Source organism: Orussus abietinus, unplaced genomic scaffold (genome assembly GCF_000612105.2).
Source record: "Orussus abietinus isolate OABI.00-Male unplaced genomic scaffold, Oabi_2.0 scaffold77, whole genome shotgun sequence".
In the NCBI taxonomy this organism is placed as follows: Eukaryota; Metazoa; Arthropoda; class Insecta; order Hymenoptera; family Orussidae; genus Orussus; species Orussus abietinus.
Genome location: NW_019394245.1, coordinates 428,666 through 456,229, shown reverse-complemented (window position 1 = coordinate 456,229; position 27,564 = coordinate 428,666). Strand labels below are relative to the sequence as shown.

Below are 27,564 nucleotides of genomic sequence, written 5' to 3'. Positions count from 1 at the left end.
GTGTTAAAGGTGTGTCGAAAAATAAGACCACCATATTAGAATTAAATTTTTTTTGGAGGAACGTCAGCCATGACTGGAGGGCTCCCGACGCACTGCGTCTGCCGCGCGTCGCCTCGTTGGTCGACTTTTACTAATAACTCGATAAAAAATGTTCTGAGTAAAAATTGGAAAGGGAACTTCTAGTTCAAAATTTCACCCTCTTTCACCCATTCAGAGGATTACTATCTATTGTGGAACATCCTGTATATATAGAACGTCAAAATATTGATAAAACTTTTCTCCAAACTGAGTGCACCGAATAATTTGAAACTCCAACACGTGAATATGGAGGTCCTAAAGAAGAACATGGTGCTGATGAAATTTAATTTTTCCAATAAAAATATGCATTCTTGGTTCTAGTCTAGGCTAAATAAACAAATTTTTGCTAAAAAATGAATTTTCATGATTACCACGTTCTTCCTCAGGACCTCTATAATCACGCGTTGAAGTTTCAAGTTATCCGGTGCATCCAGTTAGGAGAAAAGTTTTACAAAAATATTTTCACGTTTTACGTACATAGAATGACAATTTCATGTCACCTTAATTGTGCACCTTTGCCGCGCAAATCTCTGGGATTTCGGGACTCGTCGGCTGACACGTGTAAAGGTAATCCAGATCAATCAAAGTCGATTTGGAAGGCGTTCGCACGAATCCGATGCACGTTCCTTTTAAGTATTTAACGTTAACGTATCACAGCATTTTCGACCACGTACGACGCTCCTTCTCGCTGCAGCTTCCGAGTGCACTTAGCAGCATTTCCGTAAAAACTCTCGAGGGAGCAAACAGAACGCATGACAACCTTTTCGCGGAAATATGCACGACATTGGTTCCAAGGGTTCTCTCAGTCCTACACGCTCATACCATTTTGATTTCAGACGCACGCGTTTCCCTTCTTTTGGCAGAAGCTCCGAATTCGTTTACATCTCTATAAACGAGCCCTGCGCGAAGACTATCCTTAAGCCTCGAATTGTTCGAAGATGCGTAAGAAAATTAAATACTTTAAAATATATATATATATGTATATTGTATAAGTACGTATATATGTATATGCAATAATAATAATAGCGATAATAAAAGTAATGGTAGCGATATGGTAACGCGCAGAATTGTACGCTCGACGATTTCCTTCAACGCGGGAGATAATTGTGTAACGTTACTACTTATTAGGAACACACTGCCTACGTAGCATAAATAATATAAATAAATATCTCGGCACTAGGCAGGTCCGAGGGGTGTAGAAAAAGGGAGGAAATGAAAGAGAACACTCGCACATCGATAGGCCTCAAAAACATGAGAAAAGTATCCGGTAAGCTAGGAGGACGTGGCACGATCTTCGGTTATTCTGGTTCGAGTTACCATCATCGGATTGTCAATTGACAAGCGTCTAGAGGCTTTTGTCAGTTGTCACTCCGTCAAGAGGAGACTTCTACCCTTCGCAACTTGTCGAATGGATCGTATTTCGGGTGGCACTGTTTTCTTTTCGCGTAAAAATTTCTGCCCGTTGACTCGGAACGCCAGGACCAAAAGAGTCCTTGCATCCTTTTGATTATATAAAAGGCTACGTCGCTAGTACTCTTGAGTATGATAACTATCTAGGCTTTAATATTTGATTTTTCGATGCTGAACTCGGACGAATTGAACGAATGAATTTTCCTTCTCTATTGACTTTCTGTGCACTTTCATCGAAGATCGAATTTTAGGAAGTCGTTGAAATGAATTTCGTTTAGAAAGAAATAAAAAACGGTGAACATTTAAATGTCCATTGTAATATAGACTGCTATTTCGACAATGCCCAAGACGAGATCTTCCGAGCCGAAAGATATCAATCAATTATGGAATCCTTTTGGCATTATTTTACATTGCTCAAAAACTAGGCAATGATTGGCCAAATGTATATATTGCGAACAATGATACGTTTTATTCAGAACTCGCGAATGAACAATTATTAATGACAGCGTCCTTATGGACAAGGACGAACTCTAAATTCCATCCCTGTCTAATCGAATGTAAATAAATGATTTCTTCCAAGGTGTAAAGAAAGGAAAATGAGACTTTGTCCAACATGACTAACTTGTACGCGAGAAGCGAGTCTCGGTACATTTTCACTGAATACGAAGTATTGCAAGGAGAAAATGCAATAATCGTATAACTTACATAAAAATAGGTTAATGATCATAGAGAGCATGTTCTTTGGCAACGATTACTCAGTTATTCCTCGATTCGAAAAAGGGAAATAAACGTCCAGCAGAATGATCACTTCCCTGAACATCCTTTTTAAGGTTGCATCCTTACCAATATTAACGCCGACGCGTCGATATCGGAGGATAACGTTAACAAATTCCTTCCAAAGGTAGTTTCACATTTGAATACATTGATCCGTGGTTGATGACTCTACTAACGAGTGCAGACTAGTTGAATTTCTTTGGTTTGGTCCTTGACGATCGACGACTCATTCGGCAGTGGAAACATTGGCTCGAGGCTCCAAAGATGGTGACGGTAGATCTCTCGGTTCACCGACACGTTGCTGGCTTTTACTTCTGCCAATGATCCAGAAAGTGTTAATAAACAGAAACACATTCCTTGGAAATTTGCAGGGTACGTAGAATGAGTAATATATGAAAGAAACGTGTTCAGGAAGGTGATATGAAAGGGTTATTGCGCGCGCGCGCGCGCGTGTGTGTGCACTTTGATGAGGATATATATATATATATATAAAAAACGTCAAAATATTTATAAAAATGTTCTTCAAACTGAGTACATCGAATCATTTAAAACTTTAACACGTGATTATGGATGCCTTGAGGAAGAGCGCGATGCTCGTGAAATTTCAGTTTCCACAAAAAAATGTGATTTTGGTCCTTGTCTAGGTTAAATAAAAAAATTTGTTTGAAAACAATGAAATTTCACGAGCACCGCGTTCTTTCTTAGGGCCTCCATAATTACGCGTTAACGTTTCAAATGGTGCACTCAATTAGGAAAAAAGTTTTATAAATATTTTCACGTTTTGATATATAGAATGACCCTTTCGCATCATCTTAAGGTGATATTTTTAAAATCTTGATAAACAATTTTTTAATTTTGCATAAATAATTGAATTTAACCGATGTTAAGACCTTCTGAGGCCTCCCCTATTCACGTTGTAAAATTTCAACCGATTCGGTACACCCAGTTCGGAGAAATGTTTCATAAATGAGGCCCCTCGGACGCCACTTTCATATCACCTTAAAAGTGTTATGAACGGTCAGGACTGAAATGTAACACACCCAAGTTAGAGACAAACCAAAGAAATATGCCGAGTATTAATAATAATTTTTTTACGCGTCTTATGATTTTCATTTAAAAACAGAGACCTTATAAAACTAGTTGCCCGTAGTAATGAGTGGAATACCTTGTTCGTTCCCGTCTCTCGCTATCATCGCCGATGTCGATCTCCGTCACCTTGTCGGAGTAGCTCTTCCACTTGTCCCCAAGTTGGGGCAGGTCAAGATTGCCATTATGGTACCCGTTCTCAAACCTAGCGGAGACTTCTCCGGAAGTCAGTGGCTTCCTGCTGGAGAAGTACTCGCTGGTCCCCGGGGACAGCAGTTCCTCGTAGTACTCCGGAGTTTTTGGTTGTAGGCTAGATACGGTGGAGCCGTATCTCTTGGGCAAGGTGCCGGTGCTTCTGGTGGTGTACGGATCAGAGTTCCCATCGCTCGAGAAGGAACCGGTCAGTGGAGTTTTGTAGGACCCCAGCTCGCTGTCGGTGAAGTCAGCGCTACGATACATCTTCCTCGAGCTGGTGGAGTCCATCAAGGTGGGCGACCTGCTGTACCTTCGCAGAGGATCGTAAGAGCTGGACAGACTTCCGTGATGGGAATCGGAGGTGGGCCTGGAGTCGATGGAGTAAGTGCTGCCGACCTCGGAGTACCTATCCACCGGTGATTTCACCCGGCTGGGAGCAACGATGTCGTCGTTGTAAAGACTGTACGTTCTTTCAGGGTTTCTTCGAGAAGACCAGCTCAGTGGCAGGTCCCTGTCGCGGCTGGACCCGTAACTGAACTTCCTGGGCAACGTGGAGCTGGTCGCGGGAGCGAGACTGCTCGAGGTACCTATCAAGGACGTCTTTCTTTTGCGGTCGTTAAATCGAGAGTAGAAGCTCCTTCTCCTGATCCTGTCTACTATGGACTCCGTGGAATAGTCTCCTCGCAGAGCTAGGGAGTACGTAGGCGAGGTCGGCGAATGTAAGTCGCCCCGTAAGTGGTTCATATCTGCCGAACACACGGACCAAAAATCGAAGTTGTCGGTGTCGTCAACAGGCGTAAGGATTTCCTCGGTGTTCTCGTTCGGACTCTCTTTCAGGGAAGGAGGATCGGGACTATATTTTTCGCTGGGTGAAGTTTCGGCGATGGTTGGAGGCACTTCGGGCTCCGTGATCTGCACCTTCACCTGGGGGACCTCGGGCTCTTTCTTCTCTTCCTTAACTTCGACTTCCAAATTTTCATGGGAATTCCTTACCTCGTTCTTTAGTTCCGCAACGTCTTTTGCGCTCAATGGTTTGTCGATTATGATCTTGTTACCGGTGATATTCGCGTGATGGGTAATTTTCGAGAGAACGCCGTCCATCTTCGCGTCGTCCGATGATTTGCCCTCGGTCTTCGGAGGTTCTTTTTTCGCGGATGATCCTCTGAAGGAATGTTGAGGTATTCTCGTTAAATCTAGTTTCAAGTTGCTCCTGCTCGGCTTTACCCCAGGCGTTGTGGAATCTACGGTATTCTCGTTTATCGTACCTCGGGGATTTTCTGCTTTAGGTAATGACGGTTCTTTGGCATCTCTGTCGTTTGATAAAGCCGCCGATGCCTCCGGGTTCTTCTCCTTTCTCGTTGAAACGATCTTTTTAATGAACGACTTTTTCTCCTTACCCTCTTTACCTTCTTTACTGTCAGACTTACTCTCAGAAATCATGGTCTTGATCAACGACTTCTTCTCCTTGCCCTCTTTACCTTCTGACTTACTGTCGGAACTGTCAGGCGATTTCTTCGCAACTTTCTTGACAACTCGCACGCTCTTTTTCTTCTCGGGCTTCTCCCCATCCTTTTCTACAGGATCCTTCGTTTTGGTCGCTTTAACAACCTTCTTCTCAACTTCCTCACCTTTTTCTACCTTTGTCATCGATCCATTTCTCCTCGAAGAAGTTACCGAACTGGAGCTATTTCTCTTCAGCTTAGAAACTTTCCTCTCCTCGGAATCGCTGCTCTTATCGTCGCTCTGCTTATTGTCCTTATCCGGGGAGATCTTCCTAGTCTTGATTTCGGCTTGTTTATTATCTTTATCCGGCGATATCTTTTTCATCAAAGCACCTTTTTCCGTTGAACTGCTCACCTTGTCGATCACTCTTTCAGACGATCCAGCCTTTTTTGCAGTTTTCTCCGCAACTCCATCCTTGACAGGAAGTCCATTAACAGCGACATCGGATTTTTCTTGACCTTCCAATTTAGACTGAATCACTTTGTCTGGAGTTATTTTCTTATTTTCCTTCGTTGTCCTTTCTACCGAGGATCTTTTCGTATCCGCCGTAGTCCTTTCCGGCGTAATCTTATCCTTCAGTTTCTCCCTCGTCGGTGTCCGCTTCGTCTCGGTTACCTTTTCGGGAGATTTTTTGACCTCGCTGACTTTTTTCGCAGCTCTAGACTGCTTCGTTGGAATCTTGCTGTTGGCAGACGCATCACCAGTCAGTACGGTATCCGATCGAGACCCTTTATACGGACTTTTCCTTAATCTACTTAAAATAGCGCTTTGAGGTCGAGCGCCATTAGAACTAGATTTGCCGTCATTATTCTTGAATAAACCCAAAACTGACGATACCTTGCTCTTAGACGAGCTACTCTGCTCGTCTGCTGTAATCGCAGCACCACCGGTAGCGAGGTTTTCGACGCTCAATGTCTTCTTCATAATCTCCAAACTGGGCGGTAGACATTCCGCGGGGGGCGCAGAATTTTCCCGCGAGTTCCTCAGCTTCTCAGTTTTGGAATTGTCATCGCCCGAGCGGAACTTTTCCAATTTTTTCTCAAGGGAATAAAGAAAGCCGCTTTTCGAGTTCTGCTTGTCGATCTTGCATTTGGTCTCGTCCTGCGTCTTCTCCTGTGCGTCCTTTTCGATGATTTCGTCCTTACCAAGAGCGTCCGAGCGTTCTTTCGTTATGGAATTGACTTCGTTCTTCAGCTCTTTAGACGCTGCCCCTTCAGGATCCTTCTCCTCGTCCTTAGGTTCGACCTTTTTCCTGGTGAACCTCGATTTCCTGCGCTCGTTTTCGGCAGCTTTCCGCGCTTCCTTCTCCTTCACGTACTGACTTTCCTCGCGCGGAGTATCAAAGAAGTCCGGTCTCAGAAACCTGGAGATCCTGCGCTGGGCCTTGGGCTTCTGGGCAGCGTCCTTCGGCTCCTCGTCCTTCGATCCTCCAGGCTTGAAGAACTTACTCAGGATCGACCTCTCCGGCGTGACCTCTCTTATGCACAGCCCACTCTGAGATCCAGCGTACGACTTCCTCCGATCTTTCCCCAAGGACGTCTCTCTGTTCAGAGACCCCGACCTGAGCCTCAGACTCGGTATGCAGCTCCTCCTCTTCGTCGCGATGGTCCCGACATCGACGATGGACCCCAGCGAGTCCTTGTCGCACTTATCAATGTCCTTGTAGCTAGACCTCAAATTCGGATCGAACCTCCCGCCTCCTAGGTTCCTCTTCTTGGACTCCTTGATCAGATTCTCCGCAGCGAGCAGCCGGTTCTCGAAATCCTTCGCGTCCTCCGACTTATAGGACCCGCTGTAATCCATCAAGTTCGAAGAGGACTCCGTGATGGAAGTCTCGCTGGACCTGGCCGAGGCACTGGAAGCAGGGTCAATCAAATTCGCCACAGAATTACAGTCTACCGTGGAGTTACCCTCTGACGCGGAGCCGTTCTCCACGCACTTGTTCTCCAGCCTGTTCCTGAGACGGGGCAGCTGGGAGTCGTCCGTCTCCTCCTGGATATTCTCGTTCCTGTAGACGTGAAAATTCTCCCGCCTGGAGCTCGCCCCGCCGGTAGACTTGCCGGCATCCCTGAGCTTCCTGCCGAAGTTCGCGACCTGCCTCGGCAGAGGAGGCAGCAGCAGCTTGTCCTCGTCGTCGAAGAGGCTGATGCTCCTCCTGGGCGACTTGCGGTCCGAGGTCTCGGCGTCCTTGGGCTCCAGCAGGCTCGAGGTCCTCCGAACGACCCGGTCGACCGACCTGCCCCTGTACTCGGTCTGGTCCGAGCTGGTGGACGGCATGGGCCGTTTGTCGGCCTCGTCGACCTCCAGGGTGCCGAGGACTCGCTGGGTGGGCGGCTGGTACTTCTCGCGGGGTATCGACGGCGACCTGGGCAGCGAGTGTCGGGTCTGCTCGATGAACTGCCGACTCAGACGGCGCGCCAGGCTCGGCGTGAAGCTCTGCTCGAGCGACTCCTGGGCCTGCCTCCTCATCTCCGTGCACTCGGCCTCCTCGTCCTTCCTCGACTTATCTGAAAGCAATTCATACGTGGTCTTTGGCCTGTGCGACGCCACGGCGTACGGTGCGCGGGTCCCGCGGGTCTCACGGGTCTCACGTGTGTCGGCGTCGCCCGACCTCGGGGCTCCCGTCTCCCTCGACTCCTGGGTCCTCGGCTCCGACGAGGAAGGAACTAACCAGACCCGTCGACGTTTCCATTCCTTTATTGCTACGTACATCCAATCTGTCTGTATAAAAAGGTCCCTTGAAAAACGACGGGGTCTCTTACATCGTGCCCGGTTCTCGGTAAGGAGGCCCTCCTTAATCGGTCTCCGATGTCGAAGGACGTCTTAGCTTATCTACGTGAAACCATCTGCGGCCTCGGCGTCCAGGTACTACCCAGGTACCTAGGTACATTGACTCTCGCCCCCGACCTAGGAATGTGTCCATCGCGCACCGCGGTCGATCGCAGAAGGCTACCATGGGGGGTCCAGGGACAAGGAGCGTGGATTCGCGTCGCGCTTAGTCAGCTGCTTTAGCGAACCCTCGTACACAGGGTACGATTTGGCGCGCGTATTGCTTCACCGTGTACAAACGTGCTGAGAAACCACGAAAATGAGTCGGGGCCTCGCGAGGAGTACTCGTTCACTGGCGTCGCGCTGTAACGAGATTCGCCCTTACGAGCGGTTCATCGAATTCGGTCCAATAATGGATCTTGCGCCGCGGTCGAGGATAACCCCGGTACTCTTTGTATTCCGATGTAAAGTACGTGCACGCGTGTTAACACAAAAGTCAGGTTCGCGGTTTAGACCCGCGAGAGCTGTTAAACGAGTAAACCTCGGGGGGACTCTCCGACTCGTATTAGAGCGACCAAAGCATGCCTTAGAAAGGGGGGATTGATAGTAACGGTTCCGGAAACGGTGATAATACAATAATAAATGGTAATAGTAGGGCTAACAATCATAGAAACGCTGTTATGTAAACTCTGAAAAAACACAACAAGTCTCAGCCGTTACAGGCAGGGGGGTTAGTACTCGCTTGCGTTAAGAAACTTCCAATCGAGTTCGTCTCGGCACTTAATTAGCGTCGTGTAAAACGGTTTACAAGGATACCTCTCGTGTTATAACAAAAATCGTTGACTAACATTCGACGACGATGCGTCGTACAGGTCGGCGCACCACCGTCCAACGACGAGGCCCGATACGATTTATCCCGCATTAATCTCCTACCACATAAAATATATATCGACGTGTAACAAATATCTCTCTCTCTCTACGTACATATCGGCGGCCTCGAGGGGCCGCACTTACGGGGTAAATCGCACCTTCGAGAACGCGTCTCTTTTCTCAACCGATCGCGACACAAGAGGCGGCAAAAGACACGACGCCGGCTAACGTTAGCTAGACTCGTAGCTGTTATATATCACGTGTGGTCATACTCGCTTCTCGGAGAGCTGTCAAGGATCCCAACGACAAACTTTTGCCACTACCAACACGACGGGAGGATGCGATCATGCAAGACTCCTCGGACATCCGGTCTCTACTCGATAATGAAGAGGCACGTATTGCACACATATTGCGACTCGTTCATTTCCTTCTCTCTCCGCTTACAAACGGTCCCACCGACGGCGTTAACGCGTCGCCCTGGAAAGCGTTATCCTCGCTAATTTACATGGCACTGGCACGACGGCTCGATCGACGTCTCACTTCGGGGGAAATTAAATATCGATGGCACGAGCGAGGAGGCGCGACTCTCGCGAGCTACGCTGCGAGGACGGAGACGTAACATTTTGTTTGTTTGTTTGTTTTTTTTTTCCTTTCTTTCTTTCCTTTCTTTCTACACGAGTGTTATACGCTAATCAGGTTTCTTTTTGATTTCGTTCCGTTGGATGTTCCAGGTGTACCCGTCGACAGCCGTCCGAGAAACTCGGAGTCGAGTGTATTGTGGTCTTTAGGTGATGAAGGAGGTTCTCCCGCGTTCAAGAGGAGCGAACGATGTCGTGGTCTCGAGAGACTCACTAATTTAGGTATCGTATAGTACCTAACTTGTGGTTTGTCTACTGGGGATTAGCGTCGGCCCGCCTACGCAGAGTCACTCGCACGGTCGCTGCAACAACCGTCATAAAAGACCGTCAATGAGTCTGTTCCACAAGGTGAGGTTTGCGTTTTGGAGCCGCTGAGAATCTGTAGAGTATACTTTCGGTATATCGGTTCCAGGTGCTCGGCTATCTCTATTCGTCTTCTTCGACCCCGGGGAGAAGGCCGAAGGCCAGGGACTGGTTCTATCGTCTCGAGGATTCGTAGAGAATTTCCGCCGAGGGGAAATGGAGAAGCGACTGGAGCATGCCTAGTTACGTGAGGATTTTCAAAGTTTGCGGAAATAAGTGCCGACCCTGATTTTCCTCATATTTTTCGGGGATCTTTTTCTCGCGCTTTACGTACAGGTAGCCCTCCTATAACACGGTTTCGCTCTAACACGCCTAGATAAATTGCGGGAACCCTCGTATAGCACTGCACCTTATAACACCGTTTCGCTCTAACACGGTAAGAAAATTGCGAAAACCTTTCTACAACCCTGTACTCCTGTCCAGCACTGGATAACATGATTTTTGTTTGACATATTTAAAGACTAAATTACCTTAAAGTAATGATGGGAAGGAATAATAAACTATAGTGGCTTTACATGAAAATAATATTCCTTGTTTTCTTTTTCGTTTTGTGTTATACATGCATTTATATTTTTAATAAAAATTAAGTTGCTTATATGGAATTTAAAAAAAAAGTTTTTTTTTAATAGGTTTTCTCGGAACGTAATCCCACCTTTTTGTCCTGGCTCTGAGTCTTATATAACACGGTTTCATAGCACGGCATTTTCTAGAAACCTATCTACCGTGTTGTAGNATTAAGTTGCTTCTATGGAATTGAAAAAAAAAAGTTTGTTTTTAATAGGTTTTCGGAACGTAATCCTCGCTTCTTGTCCTGGCTCTGAGTCTCATATAACACGGTCTCACCCAACACGGCATTTTCTAGGAACCTATCTACCGTGTTATAGGAGGGTTACCTGTACTTCAAGTTAATCTCTCGCATCACGAGGTACTCGCGAATGAAAGGACGTATTTTTTTCTTTTCTTTATCATCCTTTTTCATTTTCTCTTAGGATGGCAAAGAGACCCCGGAAGGGAAGTTCGCGCACTCGAGTCATCTACCGATCGTTAAATCCTATCAGGAAACAAAGACTGCATCAAAGTGGCTTTATTCGAGAGCGAGCATTGTAGGTAATATTTAACACTTTCAGAAATTCATTTGTCTCGACTACTGAAACCGCGATAATTTCACCCGTGTCAGGTTCATTGTATGCACGACAAAATGTTTTTCAGACATTGCATCTATGGGATAATAATTTTTATCGTGTTATCATTAATCAAGTCTTTAGAAATGTTTTATTAACACATTCGCGACTGCCGACGTGAATTCACGTCTTTTCAAGTTCTTTCTATTCCTAGTTGCCGCTGACGTGAATCACGTCCTTTAAGGTGAAGTGAAACCCCCTTCAAATCAGTCGATTCGAATACAACACTTTTTTTTAAGGATATTAGACCAAACTGTCCGAAACTTTGACACATAACTCCTAATCATCTAAGAATTGTCCTGACACATTCAAAATTTGGATTTTTTGAAAAAATTTGTTAACTTAGCCCAGACTAGAACCAAAATGGCGTCGAGCTCTCATATTTCGATCAATATACAATTATCGAAGGCTCTGATATGAGAAACGAAAGTATCAGGACAATTTTACGACAATTTAAAACACCCTGGTAATCGATAAACTCGCATTTGAACGCGATAAAGGCAAAAAAAGTATTGTATGCGCTTCTATGCTAAAACGATGGGAATACGAGGCCTCGGAGGGAAAATTTAATTGACCTGGAAATCACAGATGGCGCAGAGTGTCCCTCTGCAATCAATTAGGTCCCCTGAAAGCATGAATCCAGAGGATTTCTGGAGTTTTACTTCGATTTCTTGATATTTATTGTACGAAAACGACAGGTGGAGTATGCCATTTGGTACAATATCCAATATAATTAGATACAGCTATCAATATAAAAACGAACGTTGGCAACGTAGAGGCATTTAGAAAAATCTTCTTTATCGTCATCGATCAAGTTCCTCGACGTGTTTCACTTCACCTTAACGATACAAGTTTGCGGCAACCAGTTTCAGAATTTCATTATTTTCGCCGGTACTCAGTATTTGACATGGAAAAATTTACCGGTCGCGAATGTGTTAAACGAGTTGCCGAAGGCTTACATTGATATTTCAATCTGAAGTGCTAGAGTACTTAAATGGTGCCAGGAGTGGGTGTTGAAAAGCTTTCTCTAAAGAGGTATGGTGCCATTTATACGTGTATAAGAGACTGAAAGTGTTAAATCGCGATCTAAATCAATGAACCGAAACGACCGATTTCAGCAATACATACCCTGCCCGAAAGCCGTGACAATCTATTATCTTTGAGGCATTGACAAAGATAGAATAAGGCAGGGGTAAGAAATAAAATAAAAGATTAAAAGATAAACAGATAAACATACGAAATCGGTAAACGTGAAAAATTCCAGGACTCCATCCTCGAAATAGGAAATAAGTGGAAAGTCATCGTGTCTATATTCACGATTGTAAATAGATAATGATTAAATTTTGCAATTCTCTTTCTTTGAATTTTTCCACGAGGACCCGGATTCCAATTGGTATCAATCCTCATCGGTAGTCATTCCGTTGCACCAGCTACAATTGCAAATGGAGGACAATGTGTGTCGTACCGAAAATATAGTCTGTCAAATATCAGTCGGCGATAAAAAAATTTCATTCAGGTTTACATCTCACTGATTGAAGAGTCGACGATAGACGTGAAGTAAACTCGAAGACTTTTTATTGTTTCCTTGTTAACAGGTGATTTTCTTTCCCTTGAGAGAGTGAGGTAGAGTCTTTCTTGTACTTCTGTGTATGGTTATGTGTGCACTCATGCTGTACGAACTTTAATGCAATACTGGCGAAGTAGTACTAAATAAATAAATGAATAAATAAATATAGGAAAGAAGTAAGAAGAAATGGAGATGTAGAAGGTATCATTCCTGTAGCGTTAAGGGATAATCAGAAAAAAAAAAGTCGTAAACAACCACATTACCACGACTACGGTATATTACGGAAGTTCTATGCCGGGCGAGGTATGAGCTTGGTTTTCATTTGTTATACGATCCAAAATAAAGAAAGGGCTAAATTTAAATGGCGTATTAAGAATCATTTCTTTTTCTCCCAAAGCGACGTATAATATTAAGTTACCGCCGATATTAAAATGTCTCTGAACGTGCGAAGTAAATTTTTCTAAGAAAGGTATACGTATCTCCTGCCACACATAAAAATGTATTTAACAGAATTTAGAGGCCGAGAAGCAACACGGAATATGGAATGAATACTATTACAACGAATTACATTTTTCTTTTTGTCTAAAGTATAAAGGAATTTTTTTCAACGTAAATAATTCCTATTAATATTCTACTCTACATGTAAGGACAACAGCCAAATATTGCGTGCACGTAAAGGAGCAGATATTCAATATTGTTATCGAATAAAAGTGCGTAAATTTACTAAAGCATTTTCAAATTTCTTTACAGAACCTCCGAAATTCCAACTAAACAATTTTAATGTGATTTGAAAGATTGCTAATTAATATTGTAAATACATCCACGTTAACGTTGATTACGACATATCGTACGGATTTGTCGTTCTTACAAAATGTTATTCCGTCGAGTTGTATTCATTAAATGGCAACTTATCGAGCTCTTCACATTGTGCAATTCATGTACGAGTATTATATTTAATTACAGCAAATATACGCCCACCCTTGCCAGGAAGGTTCATGAAACACTACGTGCACCCATGCTATTTGCAGTTAAACATATCCGAATTTAATGATCTAAAGGAGATTGTTTAAGAATCTCGTTTCGTAATACGTGGAGGCTATACGCTATTTACAGCGGTGTGTCAAATATCAAAAAGCTACCGGAAAAAAAAAAAGGAGCAAACCGAAAGGAAGCTGGACATACAAGTCAGACGACTACGCGACAGCTCTACCCACCTGCGCCAGACAAGAGATCCATACGTTACGTCTACTGGTGTTAGTACAAAAAAATTGCAAAACATAGTAACAGGCAAAAATAGTCAAAGGAGAAACATTGTTCGTCGTGGAGAATCTGGAAGATGGTTGGTGGAAAGTTACAAAAAAAGAGAGCGAGAGAGAGACATATGTGCTCTGTCTATCAACGACTCAACAACAGCTAGGTACATACTAGGAGATGCATTACCGAAATTCCAGCCAGTATTATATCCCACGGTTAACTGCTCGTTAACCGCTGATAAAGTGGCAGTGAAATGTTCTCGGGCACGATTCGGCAGAAGCTGACATGTAGGTCAATTTCATTTTCTCAGACATATCGACGATTAAACACCAAATTCAATCACATTAAATGCGACGTTCCGAGCGCAGCTTCGGTCGTCACCGTGCCTTGACACCGTACAACATCAAACGTGTCTTTCTCGTACATTTCACCGTGGATTTCCGCAAGTGAACAGCTTTTCGTTCACTTTCGATCAAATGGAAATTGCTAAAGTGTGTATCGTTACTTATAGAGTAACGTATCAATGACGGTATGAAGGTCAGAACAGAGTCATGAGATGCAGAATAATTTATCCAATGTTCCTATGACTTATGCCCAGTCCCACCAACTTCGGTCAAATCATAGATTACCTAACCGTAGGTTAAAGTTAACGTTTAAGTTAAGCACGGGTTAAAAACGTAAATGTTCCACCACATTTATTTAGAGCGCGATTAACTAATCGTATATCCTATTTGAAGTAAGTTCCATCATCCGTAAACGCGTTCGCGTGATTGGTTGATACTCCGATTGATTAAGAGGCAAGATAGATGCACTCTTATCGAGACACGGAGTCTTCATGAAATAACTTATTTGACAAATCCCAGCTTCGAAAAGTAAAGTTCCTTAATTAATAATTAATATAAAATATTTTCACGCGTACTTCGATCATTAAGGTGAAGTGAAACCCCCTTCAAATCAGTCGATTCGAATACAACACTTTTTTTTAAGGGTATTAGACCAAACTGTCCGAAACTTTGGCACGTCACTCCTGATAATCTAAGCATTGTCCTGACACATTCAAATTTTGGATTTTTGGAAAAAATGGTTTAACTTACCCCAGACCAGAACCAAAATGGCATCGAGCTCTCATATTTTGATCGATATACAATTATCGAAGGCTCTGATATGAGAAACGAAAGAGTCAGGACAATTTTACGACAATATAGAACAGTCTGGTAATCGATAAACTCGCATTTGAACGGGATAAAGGCAAAAAAAGTGTTGTATGAGCTTCTATGCCAAAACGATGGGAATACGAGATCTCGAAGTGAAAGTTTAATTGACTTGGAAATCACAGATGGCGCAGGGGGTCCCTCTGCAGTCAATTAGGGCCCCAGAAAGCATGAATTCAGAGGATTTCTGGAGTTTTACTTCGATTTCTTGATATTTATTGTACAAAAACGACAGATGGAGTATGCCATTTGGTACAATATCCAATATAATTCGATACAGCTGTCAATATAAAAACGAACGTCGGCAACGTAGGCATTTAGAAAAATCTTCTTTATCGTCGTCGATCAAGTTCCTCGACGTGTTTCACTTCACTTTAAGAAAATGTAAATGTAATCGAAACCGTCTTCATCCGTTTCGTCATAAGAAGATATTAATATATACTCATTTGACGTTTTCCTCGCGTATGTGCAGTCTTTGGGTTGAAGTTCGATTAACTGAAGCTAAATTGATGTAAACGGCGGTTAATGGAAATTAACCCGCCGTTAAAATGTGGTGGAACGTGCAACTCATTGTAACCGAGGATTAGCTTTTTGACCGAGATTGGTGGTGCCAGGCACTAGGGAATTGATGAATGATTTGTAGTTGGTACCACGGTGAATTGACGAGCACTTGTTGCTCACTCTCTTACCTCGTGGCAAAGTGTTGCTCCCAGTCTCAAAGACGTTCTCCCGCGAGGGTGTACTCCGTGTCCCCTGGTTATTTTGTGCCCCAGGGCTTCCTGGATCGGAGGGATCCTTGCATCCGAACCTGTCGGTATCACGACTCAGAGAGCGCCGGAACTGCGATTCCGAGATTCGCCTGGATATCAAAAGACAATTAAATTACACTAAAATCTTCGCGATAACTGATTACATATTTTTCAGATACATTCGTCTATAGTCTAAGTCCAAATTCTGCCGGGAGACTTACTGAGATGTCAGCATTGCAAGGAAATTATACGATACACCTGGGATGAAATAGTCTTCGTGCGATTTAATTAATAGATTCTCCCGAGCAAGGGAAAGATTCTTAATACGAGGGGATCGACAAAGAGGAGACAGAAGAATCGATCAAGCTGTTGCAACGGTGGAGGCGTGCGAACGATTGAATGGTGTCCATTCGTAGGAAATATGCCAACCTGTGCAGGGTGGTCAAAAGTATTTCGAGCTCGTTTATTTTGGCATCGCTAGCGTGTGCTACAATCGTCAAACTACCGGTCTGACCCCGTAGCGATTTCCCTTTCGAGGTTGCCAAAAGAAAAATACTGGACTCAATCGCGTAAACGGGGAGGAGCTGATTGCAAATCGGACGTGCAAGTGCTTGGCTACGAATATTTAACTTAACAGACCGTGTACTGAATCAAAAGGGTATTTTTTCGTCTCTCTGAAAGGATGTGCAATTATACCTTCTTTTGAGCTATTTAAAGGAAATCATTATTTCTAGACTCACGTTGTCGTAGTTCGCGTTTCGGTGTAACTCTGGTAGCTTGCACATACAAGTGACAGGACTATAAACGACTTTTGCCAAAAAGGTCTCAAAAATGGGAATGGATCGAAACATATGAAGGCGAATATCAGGTCAGAAGTAAACGTTATCTGCCTTTCCCTTTTTTTCGCTTACTCGTACGACTTAGTCTTCGTTTACCTAGACAATGGCTCGTGGACTCCCCAGAAACCTTGAGGCGAATTTGATCCTAATCTTCCCAACAATCTACTGCCGAGGAAACCACTGCCTCGGTTGTCGTCGACATTCAGTCTCTGGGTCAAGCTTCTCACTCTTGACAGAAGGGTAGAGAATAAATTTTCAGCGGTCAGTAATTCGAAACCGTCGTCGTCGTCGTCTTCTCCGGACGATAAGCTATCGGCATGCTCGGGCGGTTGTCTGGTTGGTCGAGAGCTTCGCAGACGATGCATGTGCCTCTGCAGAAGGTCGTCACTGTCCCTAGTGTCAAATGAAACATATAAAACACATATTCTAGGTCGTACAAAAGAGCCACGACTTTTACCTGTGAAGCGTTGAGAAGGGAGATTCATCTTCACTGGCATCGGAGAGCAACGAGCTCATTCTTCTTGGTCGTCCGAATCTTGGCCTTGATGCCGTGGTACTCGTTGGAGCACTAGTTTTGCTCTCTGGTTCAACACTTCCAGACCTGGGTGTCACATAGCCGCCGCCTTCTACCGCAATGGGAATAATGTACTCTCTCGGGCTCTTTCTGATCGGTTCAGGGCCAGAAGTCGAGCCCAAAGCACTGTCCGTATCAGAATCTGCGGTTGATTGACGCGACAGAGAATTGGATCTTTGTGACATGGAACGTTGAGGCATTGGAGGCTTTGGTGGCGGGGTAGAAGAGTGCTGAGGCTGCTGCGAACCTGGTTCAACCTGGAATTAAAATGTCATTGAGGAAATAAAAATTAAGTTTAATAATGGACGACTGAAACCATATCGCAAACATAAAGCATTAGCATTTCCCGTCGCGGCTTTGTTCGCGATATGGGCAAGGTATTGATTAGGTAAGGCAGTCCAGAAATTAGTTTTTACGCATTTGAGCGTGTACTTTTTTTAAATAAATACCAAATCGATATCTCAGCGAGCTTCAGTAATATTAAGAAATTTATAAGAACACATTTTGCCCCTTTTCACCCTCTTAGGGGTTAAATTTCGAAAAATAGTTACCACCCCACCACCCTTAGTGGGTGTCTACGTCAGAAAAGGAAATTACAGTCCAAACTTCATGTTTCTATTTCCAGCAGTTTGGACTGGGCGTTGATGATCAGCCAGGCTATCGGTTAGGATATCTTCTCTGTTATACATAGAGATGCATGAAATAGTATTGTCAAATAGTTCAACTTACATGGATCGGTATAATTCGTTCTTTAGGTGACGATTTGTCTTCGGGTTCCAAGCTGGAACATCTATGAGCTTGAGGAACCGCTGCCGCAACAGGGAACGCGATCTCCGATCTCTGGGTCCTTAATTTTTGCGGGGGAACCGCCGCAATCTTGGCCTCGACCTCGGACTTGAAGCTTTCTGGCGACTTCGCTCCAGTTAATATGATTTCTGCTTTACTAGTTTTTCGGGGTCGCGGTAGCGTGGCGCTCTTCAAGGTGATCTCCATTTTACTTGACTTTCTGGGTTCTTCCACCGGGGAGTTTTCGGAATCAGGCGTGCTGGATACCTGGAAGAAAGGATTTGCAGCACGTCCAACCGTTATTATGGCTCCTTTGTCCATACCGAGCCACTTTGTCTCACACCAAGGTATATTAGTAAGCTTTTATGATGGTAATATTTCGACGTTGAAGGAAATAGTAAATGCCGAAACTCATGAAAAACAGGTTATACGTTTCTCTCACAAAGGATAGCCGTTAGTTACAATTTGTCAATGTTAGTCGGGCACGGAAATATGAGGGTTATAAAAGGGATTAGGAAAGGCCCATTTATTTGTCGGATTTAGGGACCGGGTCCAAATTGGAATTGGTCTACTGTAGCAGGCTGTAACAGGGCCAAAATATCGAATTATAGGTAATGGGTAGAGATGTCAAGGTAATGGTCGCGGTAGTCCAATAGCGTTCTAATTACCGAAAGAAAGGAATTAAGGAAGCCATTTCCTTTTGCATAGGATAATTACGGGCTATTTGTAAATTATTGAAGTTTTAGGAACGATGTAAGGGTATGATTAAATATTTTTACAAATATTTACATAAAGGATCGAATGGTCGGTATAGTTCTTTCCTTCTATTTTCGTAAAACAATTTATGCCGCCGTGTGTACGCAATGATTTTCACTAGATTTTTTTTATTCATTTCTATTTATTGCTTTTTATACAAATATCGCGTATAAAAATAATTCAGTATTTACAGTTTATTATTATGTACATAAAGGAAAAGAGTCATTTTATTTGTACCATTTTACTCAACCGAAACTTCATAATTTACGCAATTCGATTACGCATTGTCAACGAGTTGAACGTTTTTCTAAGTAGTCTTTAAGTCTATAAGGCATTACGTTTAACAACATAAAATAGTAATTTATAGGAAAATTAGAAAAATAGCAACATAAAAATAAAGGCTAACGTCTGTGTCCGAAGAGCTTTTGTACTTTATGATATAAAAATAGTAAAGTTTTTATAAAAACATACCACATATACATACTTGGTATAAAAAATTATTTAACACTTTTACATTGCTCTTGCAGGGGATCAGTAACTTTTGTTGCATATTTGTACTTAACTTTATATCCGCTATAAACATCTCTAACATTTATTTGAGTAGCGGCACTGTACCGCGCGCGAGTAATACCCTAAGGAAATGTTTACAATTAAAGTTAGGGCGGATTATTCAGTCTTAAAAAAGTCGTCTCGCCATGCAGCACCAAGCAATATAAAATTTGCATATAAAGAGAAGAAAACCCAGAGAAATGCCTCCGTAATAGAGAAGAGGAGTGGAAAGGTCAGCATCGATAGTACTTTACATAAATTGTGCACATTCGTTCGTATAAAGGAATGGTATCACGTAATACCATACGCGTTTGGAATGCATGAACTTTCTTCGCGTTGGAATGTTATTACAAGCCAAAACATACGCCTTTCGATATGTTAGATAAAACCCAATCTCTGTCAACGAATTCTGCACTTTTTACCGCGAGATTGCTTGACATGCTTTGATTTTCTGGAATATCCCTGGAGATGACATTCAGAAATCGCATGACTTACCGCTTTTGGCACGGACGGCTTCGTTTCGAACGGAAACTTGGTCTCGACTGGCGTGGATACCGTCACCGTGGCGGTTCTAACATCGTTCGGACCGACTTGCACCTTTAGTCCGAGTTTTTTAGCCTCGTTACTTTGCGGTGAAGTAGGAGGCGATCCGTTTACCTTCCGCTGCATCGGCGGTTTCCCTAAGGCCCCTGTAATGATGTCCACCGCTCTTTTCTTTTCCTCGTCTCGTTTACTCGTCCTGTCGTCTTTAGTTTCGGTTTCTGTCTTTGCGGCTTCGAGCGACTTTTCCTCCGGCTTGTCGTTCTTCTTGTCGGTAGGTACATCTATAATAGCCTTCGTGGGTTTTACAGATGGGGGCGTAGCGATCGACGAGAGACTTGCTTTACGTTCAAAAGCGCGTTTTGCGCCACCCACGTTCACGCCAGGTATAAAGATCTTTTTGGGTTTCTCCATCTCGGTAGTTAGAGCCATTTGGTTGAACTTCTCAGCAGTTTCGAATATCTTTGACCGTCTTCTTTCGGTTGGCTTTACCGGTGGTTCCGCCGGCTCGTTTAAAAGTTCAGAATCAAGGGACAGGGCTTTTTCCCGGAGTTTCTTGATGTTCGTCCTGCCTACGGATTCCGACTTGTTGCTCTCCTTTGGTGCAGGAGTCTCACTATTAGCGTCGCTTGTTTTGGTCTCTGCTTCGGTCGAGCGGGACGACGGTTCTTGAGAAACGGCGTTATTCTCGCGCTCTACAGTTTCGCCAACTTTCTCCTTAGCAGGCTTCTTCCTGTCCGGCGATTTGTGCGGTTTATCCGACATGTCCTTCTTAGGAGACTTTGAGGCCCTTTCCTCTGAGTTCTGATTTTCCACCCTAGCATCATGTTCTTTCGTCTCGCCAACACTTTGCTCTAAATATTCATCCTTGACTTCGTGACCTTCCGCCGCTACGGGAGTTTTGCTTCTTTCTCTGTTGCCTGTTTCTCCACTTTCCTGAATTAGTTCTAAACACGTCTTATCCAACTCTTGAGCGGTAACCGTGGGAGCGATAGGATCGATTTCAAATGCCGGGGGACATACCTCCATGGCTTCTTCCGTTATGGGATTTGGGATAGGTGCCGAATGATGCCTGAGAACAAGAAGATCAATCAATGGCTTATTTATCTTTCTAAAGTGACACTGAGAAATATTTATAAAACGTTAATAAGTTAATGAGTTCAAGAAACGCACCTAGATCCTGATCTATAACTCCTAGGCTCACATTCAGTCATTCTTTCTATTCGTCTCACCCTTTCTTTCCTTTTGACCTCGGATGCGACTGCTTCGTCCATCGACGGCGTCGTTTCCAGTTTTCTCTTGGCATCGCCGGTTGCACCCATTCTAGGCTCTTCTTCGACCATTTCCCTTATTCTTCTGTCAGAATTATTTCGGTCTAGTTCCATAAGACTACCAACCGAATGACACCTAGTTGGCACCAGAGTTTCGGAAGACATGTTGTTCGCTACATCGCCACCTGCTTGTTGGTCGCCGACCACTAATTTATCGGCACTGGCTGCTTGAGGCACCAACGATAACAGCAAATCCAATCTAACAGGCGTTTCTGCAGCAAGTTCTTCGGCGATATCGAAACAATTAATTTCATACCCTTCGTTTACCCACCAATGAGTGCAAATCTTCTCGATGTCCGATCGCTTTTTTGGACACACCGTCAGCATGTCTTTTATTAGTGGCGAGGCAGCTACAAGAAATAAATTTTCGATTAAAAGAGGAGTAATTATTAACTCTGGGTCAACTGGAATTAAATAATCGACGAATTAATTTATATTTATTGAGTCGGTCGACGTAGAAACTACAAAAGCGTTCTCCCCCTTACTTCAATCGACAGCATTCTATCAGTCCTTGTATACGGCAATTTAATCCGGATGAGTTTTTATTACAAAAGCATAGTTTTACTCACGTGATGGTTTCTGTGGTTCGAAGTAATCCGACTGAGAGATCTGTTTGACTAGCCTTTTGAAATTCGATCCGTCGAAGGGCATGGCACCGTAAACCAAGGTGTACAAAAGAACACCTAAACTCCAGCAGTCGACCTCGGGGCCATGATACGGTGTCCCCTTAACAATTTCCGGACTGGCGTACAAAGGACTGCCGCAAAACGTGTCCAATAACCGCTGCTCGTCGAAGACATTCGACAGTCCGAAATCCGCGATTTTAGCATTGCCGACCTGATCCAGAAGAATATTCTCCAGCTTCAGATCCCGGTGACAGATCTTATGTTTATGGCAATAGTAGACAGCGATGGCTATCTGGCGAAATATCCTTCGAGCCTCCTTCTCCGACAATACTTTACGTTTCCTCAAATAATCGTACAACTCCCCGCCAGCCGCATATTCCATAACTAGCACCATCTTCTCCTTGTTCTCAAAAACTGTAACCAAAGAAAAAGAATCCTATATTATCCTATAATTTCTCTCTGGATATGTTCTTACGGAAAACTCATCATATCAATATAAGGCAGCCTAAATAAAAATCCCCCTTCAATATAACGCGTACCTTATGAGGGAGAATTCTAGGGTTGTAATGAATGTACTTATGCTAAAAGCGGAAACGGAAGGGAAAGAAGAAAAATCGCGTTGCGGAAGCGAATGCAAAAGTCCACGTGATGCGGAAACCAAATTAAACATTCGTTACAACCCCACTAAGGTAACGAAAATACTTATGTCGAAAACAAAAAAGAAATTAGAAGAGAAGTCGTATAGCGAGTGCGAAAGTCCAAATGATGCGAGACTTTCGCATACCTTGAAAACGGAATCAAATATTCGTTGCAGCACTATAAAGTTCTTTAGTCCTCCATTATTTTCAATCATGACCCACCTTCGTAAATGTGTATAATGTTCGGATGTTGCACGCTGGACATGATCTGGATTTCCCTTCGTATCCTGACGAGATCGGCCTCGGTCTCCACCTTGCATTTTTTTATGGTCTTGATCGCTACTTCCTGTCCGGTTTCCTTATTGATTCCAAGTTGCACTTTGCCGTAGGTACCCTGACCAAGTTTCTTGATAATGTCGAATCTGAAACGATCATTGATTTAGGGTGAAGTGAAAGCCCCCTCAAATCAGTCGACTCGAACAAGTACCTTTTTTTAAAGGTACTGGACCGAACCGTCCGAAACTTTGATACATGACTAGTGATCACCTAAGAATTGTCTCGACATTTTCAAAATTTGGATTTTCGAATAAAAATTTCTTTACTTAGCCTAGACCAGAACCAAAATGGTATAGAGCACTCAGATTTCGATCGATACACAATTATCGAAGACTCCGATATGAGAAACGAAAGTGTCAGGACAATTGTACATTGATTCAGAACACTCTAGTACATAAGGTACTCGCATTTGAACGGGATAAAAGGCAAAGAAGTGTCTTATGTGCTTCTGTGCTAAAATAAAGGTAACGCGAGGGTTCGGAAAGAAAATTTAGTTCACACTAAAATCACAGATGGCGTAGGGTGGCCCACTGCAGTCAATTAGGGCATGAAAAACCACGAATTCAGAAGATTTCTGGCGTTTCACTTCGATTTCTTTACAATAATTGTACGGAAAAGACACATGGTGTACGCTAATTAGTACAATACCCAGTATACTTCGACACCGCTGTCGATATAAATACGAACGTCGGGAACGTAGGTATTTATAAGAATCATTTTTGCCGACGTCGATCAAATTTCCCGACGTGTTCCGCTTCACCTTAGGCCTGGGAAGGTGGATTTTCGCTCGTCTCGTCAAAATCGACGAGGAAATTGACTCGTCTGGGGCGGTATCCGATTTCCATGCCGCGTGCCGCTGGCGTGACAGCCAAATGGCAGTGATTCTTTAATTAACGATCTTGGCGCCCGTGGCAGAGGCTACTTGACCAACTGTCAACAAGGTATTGGCCAATCCGTCTACACGTCCTATCATTTCCCGTTACGGTCCACATACGAGACCCATCGACATTATTCAGACTCCGAGGTCGATGGTTCCGGGCTCTTACCTTTGCTTCAGTTTGCGCTTGTGATTGTGTAGACGCACCGTGCCCGTGCTCTCCATCCCGCCCATTATATTGTGGATGCTCGCTCCCCCGACCACCATCTTGCCGGCTTATCTGGAACAGTTGATGCAATTTTAATATCGGGGAATTGATACAGATTACCATCGATCTACCATTTATCTCCACACTTCTGCAAAGTGGAGCGCAGAGAAAGACGAAATATTCTAACACGATTCCACATATCCAGGTATGCTTGGATGTTACTTCGGGAATTAAGGTGAAGTGAAACCCACTTTAAATCAGTCGATTCGAATATAACACTTTTTTTAAGGGTACTAGACCAAACTGTCCAAAACTTTGACACGTCACTCCTGATGATCTAAGAATTGCCCTGACACATTCAAAACTTGGATTTTTGGGAAAAATGTTTTTAATTAGCCCAGCCCAAAATTAAAATGGCGTCGAGCTCTCATATTTCGATCAATATACAATTATCGAAGGCTCTGATATGAGAAACGAAAGGGTCAGAACAATTTTACGACAATTTAGAACACTCTGGTAATCGATAAACTCGCATTTGAACGGGATAAAGGCAAAAAAAGTGTTATATGCGCTTTTATGCTAAAACGATAAGAATACGAGGTCTCGGAGTGAAAATTTAATCGACCTGGAAATCACAGATGGCGTAAGGTGTCCCTCTACAGTCAATTAGGGCCCCAGAAAGCATGAATTCAGAGGATTTGTGGAGTTTTACTTTGATTTCTTGGTATTTATTGTACGAAAACGACAGGTGGAGTATGCCATTTGGTACAATATCCAATATAATTCGACAGAGCTGTCAATATAAAAACGAACTTCGGCAACGTAGCCATTTAGAAAAATCTTCTTTATGGACGTCGACCAAGTTCCTCGACTTGTTTCACTTCACCTTAATACCGATTACCATCGATCTACCATTTTTCTCCACACTTCTGAAAAGTGGAGCGCAGAGGAAGACAGAATATTCCAACATGATTTCACATATCCAGGTATCCTTGTATATTAACTTCGGGAATTAAGGTGATGTAAAAGATGTGAATTAAGATGGTGTAAAAGTGGCGCAAAGATGTCTCGTTTATGAAACGAGAGAAACTTTTCGCTGAAATGGATCTACCGAATCGTTTCAAAGTTGGTGATATGTAAATGGAGGCTATAAGGAAGGGCCTGGCACCCATTTAATTTTTTTTTAAACTTGTTTATAGATATTGTCAACATTTATTATAAAACATGATTTTTCATAAGGGTCGGGACCTTCCTTCTAACCTCCATGTTCACGTTGTAAAATTTCATGAACGATGGACCTTTCGGATACCTATTTCATGCCTCCTTAAAGGAAAATATCTAGAAGCACTGAAGATTCGTATCTTTGGCGTAATGCAGGGATATCTTTTTCCTTCCTATTTTTACGACACTTTCCATACGTAAAAAATTCATTTAGGTAATGAATTGCGATCGTATTGTTTCTCGACACGCTATGTAAGTTTTTTCTGGTGTAGATGTTAATTAATTCACTATTGCCCTATAGTTTTAATCTTCGAGTATACAGGGTGTAACAGAAATGGAGGACACGGTTTATACAACGCTATCTTTGTTGAAAAAGCGCTGTATAAATCGTGTCCACCATTTCGGTTACACCCTGTATAGAAAAATTAGGTGGGTGATGATTATACCTTCTTGTTACCGACGTCAATGATTCGTCCTGACTTATTTTTCTGTTTTAATCGGGAAAAGGAGTCGACCGAAACGTGTACACGCGAAATCACGAGGACGTTCGGCTCTTCGACTTTTCGGTTTGCTGGCCGATGTTGTACTGAGACTTTACAAAGTCTATATACTCAGGTACCCCGTCGAGGGTAGGGGATTAAACTACCCCCATTCAGGGGGATTATAACGGGACATTCTAGCACCCCTAAGCTGTCGCTTTGACTAAGAATTTGGACTCAAATCTCATGACAATAGAGGTACAATTGTTCAGGTACACCAAACAGCAGATCAAGTGGTACCTTCCACCGAATTAAGGTGAAGTGAAACCGCCTTCAAATCAGTCAATTCGAATACAACACTTTTTTTTAAGGGTATTAGACCAAACTGTCCGAAACCTTGACACATCACTCCTGATCATCTAACAGTTGTCCTGACACCTTCAAAATTTGGATTTTTTGAAAAAATTGTTTAACTTAGCCCAGACCAGAAACAAAATGGCGTCGAGCTCTCATATTTTGATCAATATACAATTATCGAAGGCGTATGAGAAACGAATATGAGAAACGAATATGAGAAACGAAAGGGTCAGGAGAATTTTACAATTATATAAATTAACGCCGTTATTAAGTAATTCCTACACCTTTTCATTTTCTTTTATTCTAACTCTGATTAAAACGTATCTTACAGCCTACTAACTCTCTTAACACTATTTCTATCACGATTTTGTGTATACTTATTTCGACCAAAAGGTTTTGATGAGCTGGAGGAAAATGATACCGCTAAATAAATTTAACAATTATTATACGAAAACTCAAAACATTAATTGAGAAAAAATTATTAAGCTTTGAAAATAATTTCAAGTTAAAATTTTAAAAGGTGTCTTTTGACACCTTTGGTAGAAATAGTGTCAAGGTGAAGTGAAACACGTGAAGTAAAACACTCACACAAAGAAAGTCGTACAGAATAATATGCGCATTTGTGATAGGTCTACAACTTTGATATAAAGCTTTTTTGCATATCATTAATATTTTCTAAGATAAACAAATAAAATTGATGTTTTCCTTAATTTTATGGTTTTCCCATTTTCAAGGGCCCAGCGGCACTCTTTCCCTTTGTCTGATTAAGCTCAAACTTTACACGAATTATTTTTAGATAAAATGGAACCAAACTGGGGGGACAGCGCGAAGAAAATTCAAACTCTGAAAATAAGAACCATCCTAGGCACAGCTACATTACGTTCACGCGCGAACGGTGCTTTGCTCGTAAAAATGTACGTTTACTTGTAGACGCAATATAGCCATTTGATGGACTTGAAAAAACGCGCTTATGCGCGGGTCCTTACGGGGACTTCCGCGAGACTTTGCGGTCTTTTCCGGATTTCAGTGGTCGGAAGATTTGACGAGTAAGTGCGCATTCTTCGTGGGAGTCCACGCGTGTACCCGCCGCATCCGGTATTTCGGTAATACGGTTTAACACGGGATTTTCGCGAGTGTGTGCATCCGGCCTCGAGGGTCCACCGGTACGGCCCTGCCCCGTAAAAGTGGATGACGCTAAGCCAAGGTACAGTGATCGGGCATAGATGAAGAGAGAGAGAATGCGGTGAGTTTATTTCGAGCGTCGAGACGCCGAGTGTCGCCCCGTCGAGTCCCTTTCTCGCTCCCTCTCTCTCCGTTTCTGTCGTTTTCGCCTATACGCGTCGTCCTCGTAGAAGCCTGGAAAGAGAAGAGGTGCACGTGCCTAGATGCCTTCGTCTAGGTACGACGTGTCTATAATTTCTTCCAGATCGAGACGAAGACGTGGCAGGATTTAATGCTGCCTGGACTTGTAGAGTAGGCGAGGGAGAGATGGCTACCGGAAGTTGGGACAAAAATAATTTTTCTAGTAGTTCTCATTTAGGGAAATTAACAAGGGAGATCAGGGCTAGTTGTTACATTTCGATTTTAGTAGTTTTTTACGAGTCTCCTACTAAAACTGGGAACTTGAGCTTTTTGTCATCGATCTAGTAAACCCTTGGGTAGGTTTTATAATTTCTTCATATTTATATTAATTTGTTAACGTATTTAAATTTGAATTTAGGGAAATTAACAGGGCACATCGGGGCTAGTTATTACCTTTCGAGTTTAGTAGTTTTTTACGAGTCTCCTACTAAAACTGG

General features: G+C 43.1%; 1 protein-coding gene across 2 annotated transcripts in view; it reads right to left on the bottom strand.

The window, feature by feature from the left end:
* LOC105694698 overlaps positions 1 to 27,564 on the bottom strand; it is a 54,433-nt gene that overhangs the window by 7,699 nt on the left and 19,170 nt on the right. The window contains exons 2-12 of one of the 2 annotated variants that reach the window (XR_001103540.2): positions 23,670 to 23,780; positions 22,510 to 22,709; positions 21,593 to 22,063; positions 20,866 to 21,373; positions 19,648 to 20,764; positions 17,791 to 18,114; positions 16,945 to 17,318; positions 16,584 to 16,880; positions 15,589 to 15,758; positions 3,428 to 7,553; positions 2,332 to 2,576 (exon numbers count right to left, since the gene is read on the bottom strand). Coding sequence is in view for 1 of the 2 variants with exons in the window: in XM_012415602.1 (XP_012271025.1) it covers positions 2,489 to 2,576; positions 3,428 to 7,553; positions 15,589 to 15,758; positions 16,584 to 16,880; positions 16,945 to 17,318; positions 17,791 to 18,114; positions 19,648 to 20,764; positions 20,866 to 21,373; positions 21,593 to 22,063; positions 22,510 to 22,709; positions 23,670 to 23,767 (7,773 nt within the window). In the remaining variant the exon portion in view is untranslated. Of the gene's footprint in view, positions 1 to 509; positions 2,577 to 3,427; positions 7,554 to 15,588; positions 15,759 to 16,583; positions 16,881 to 16,944; positions 17,319 to 17,790; positions 18,115 to 19,647; positions 20,765 to 20,865; positions 21,374 to 21,592; positions 22,064 to 22,509; positions 22,710 to 23,669; positions 23,781 to 27,564 lie in introns of those variants that run through there. The other variant, XM_012415602.1, reaches the window with a different exon arrangement.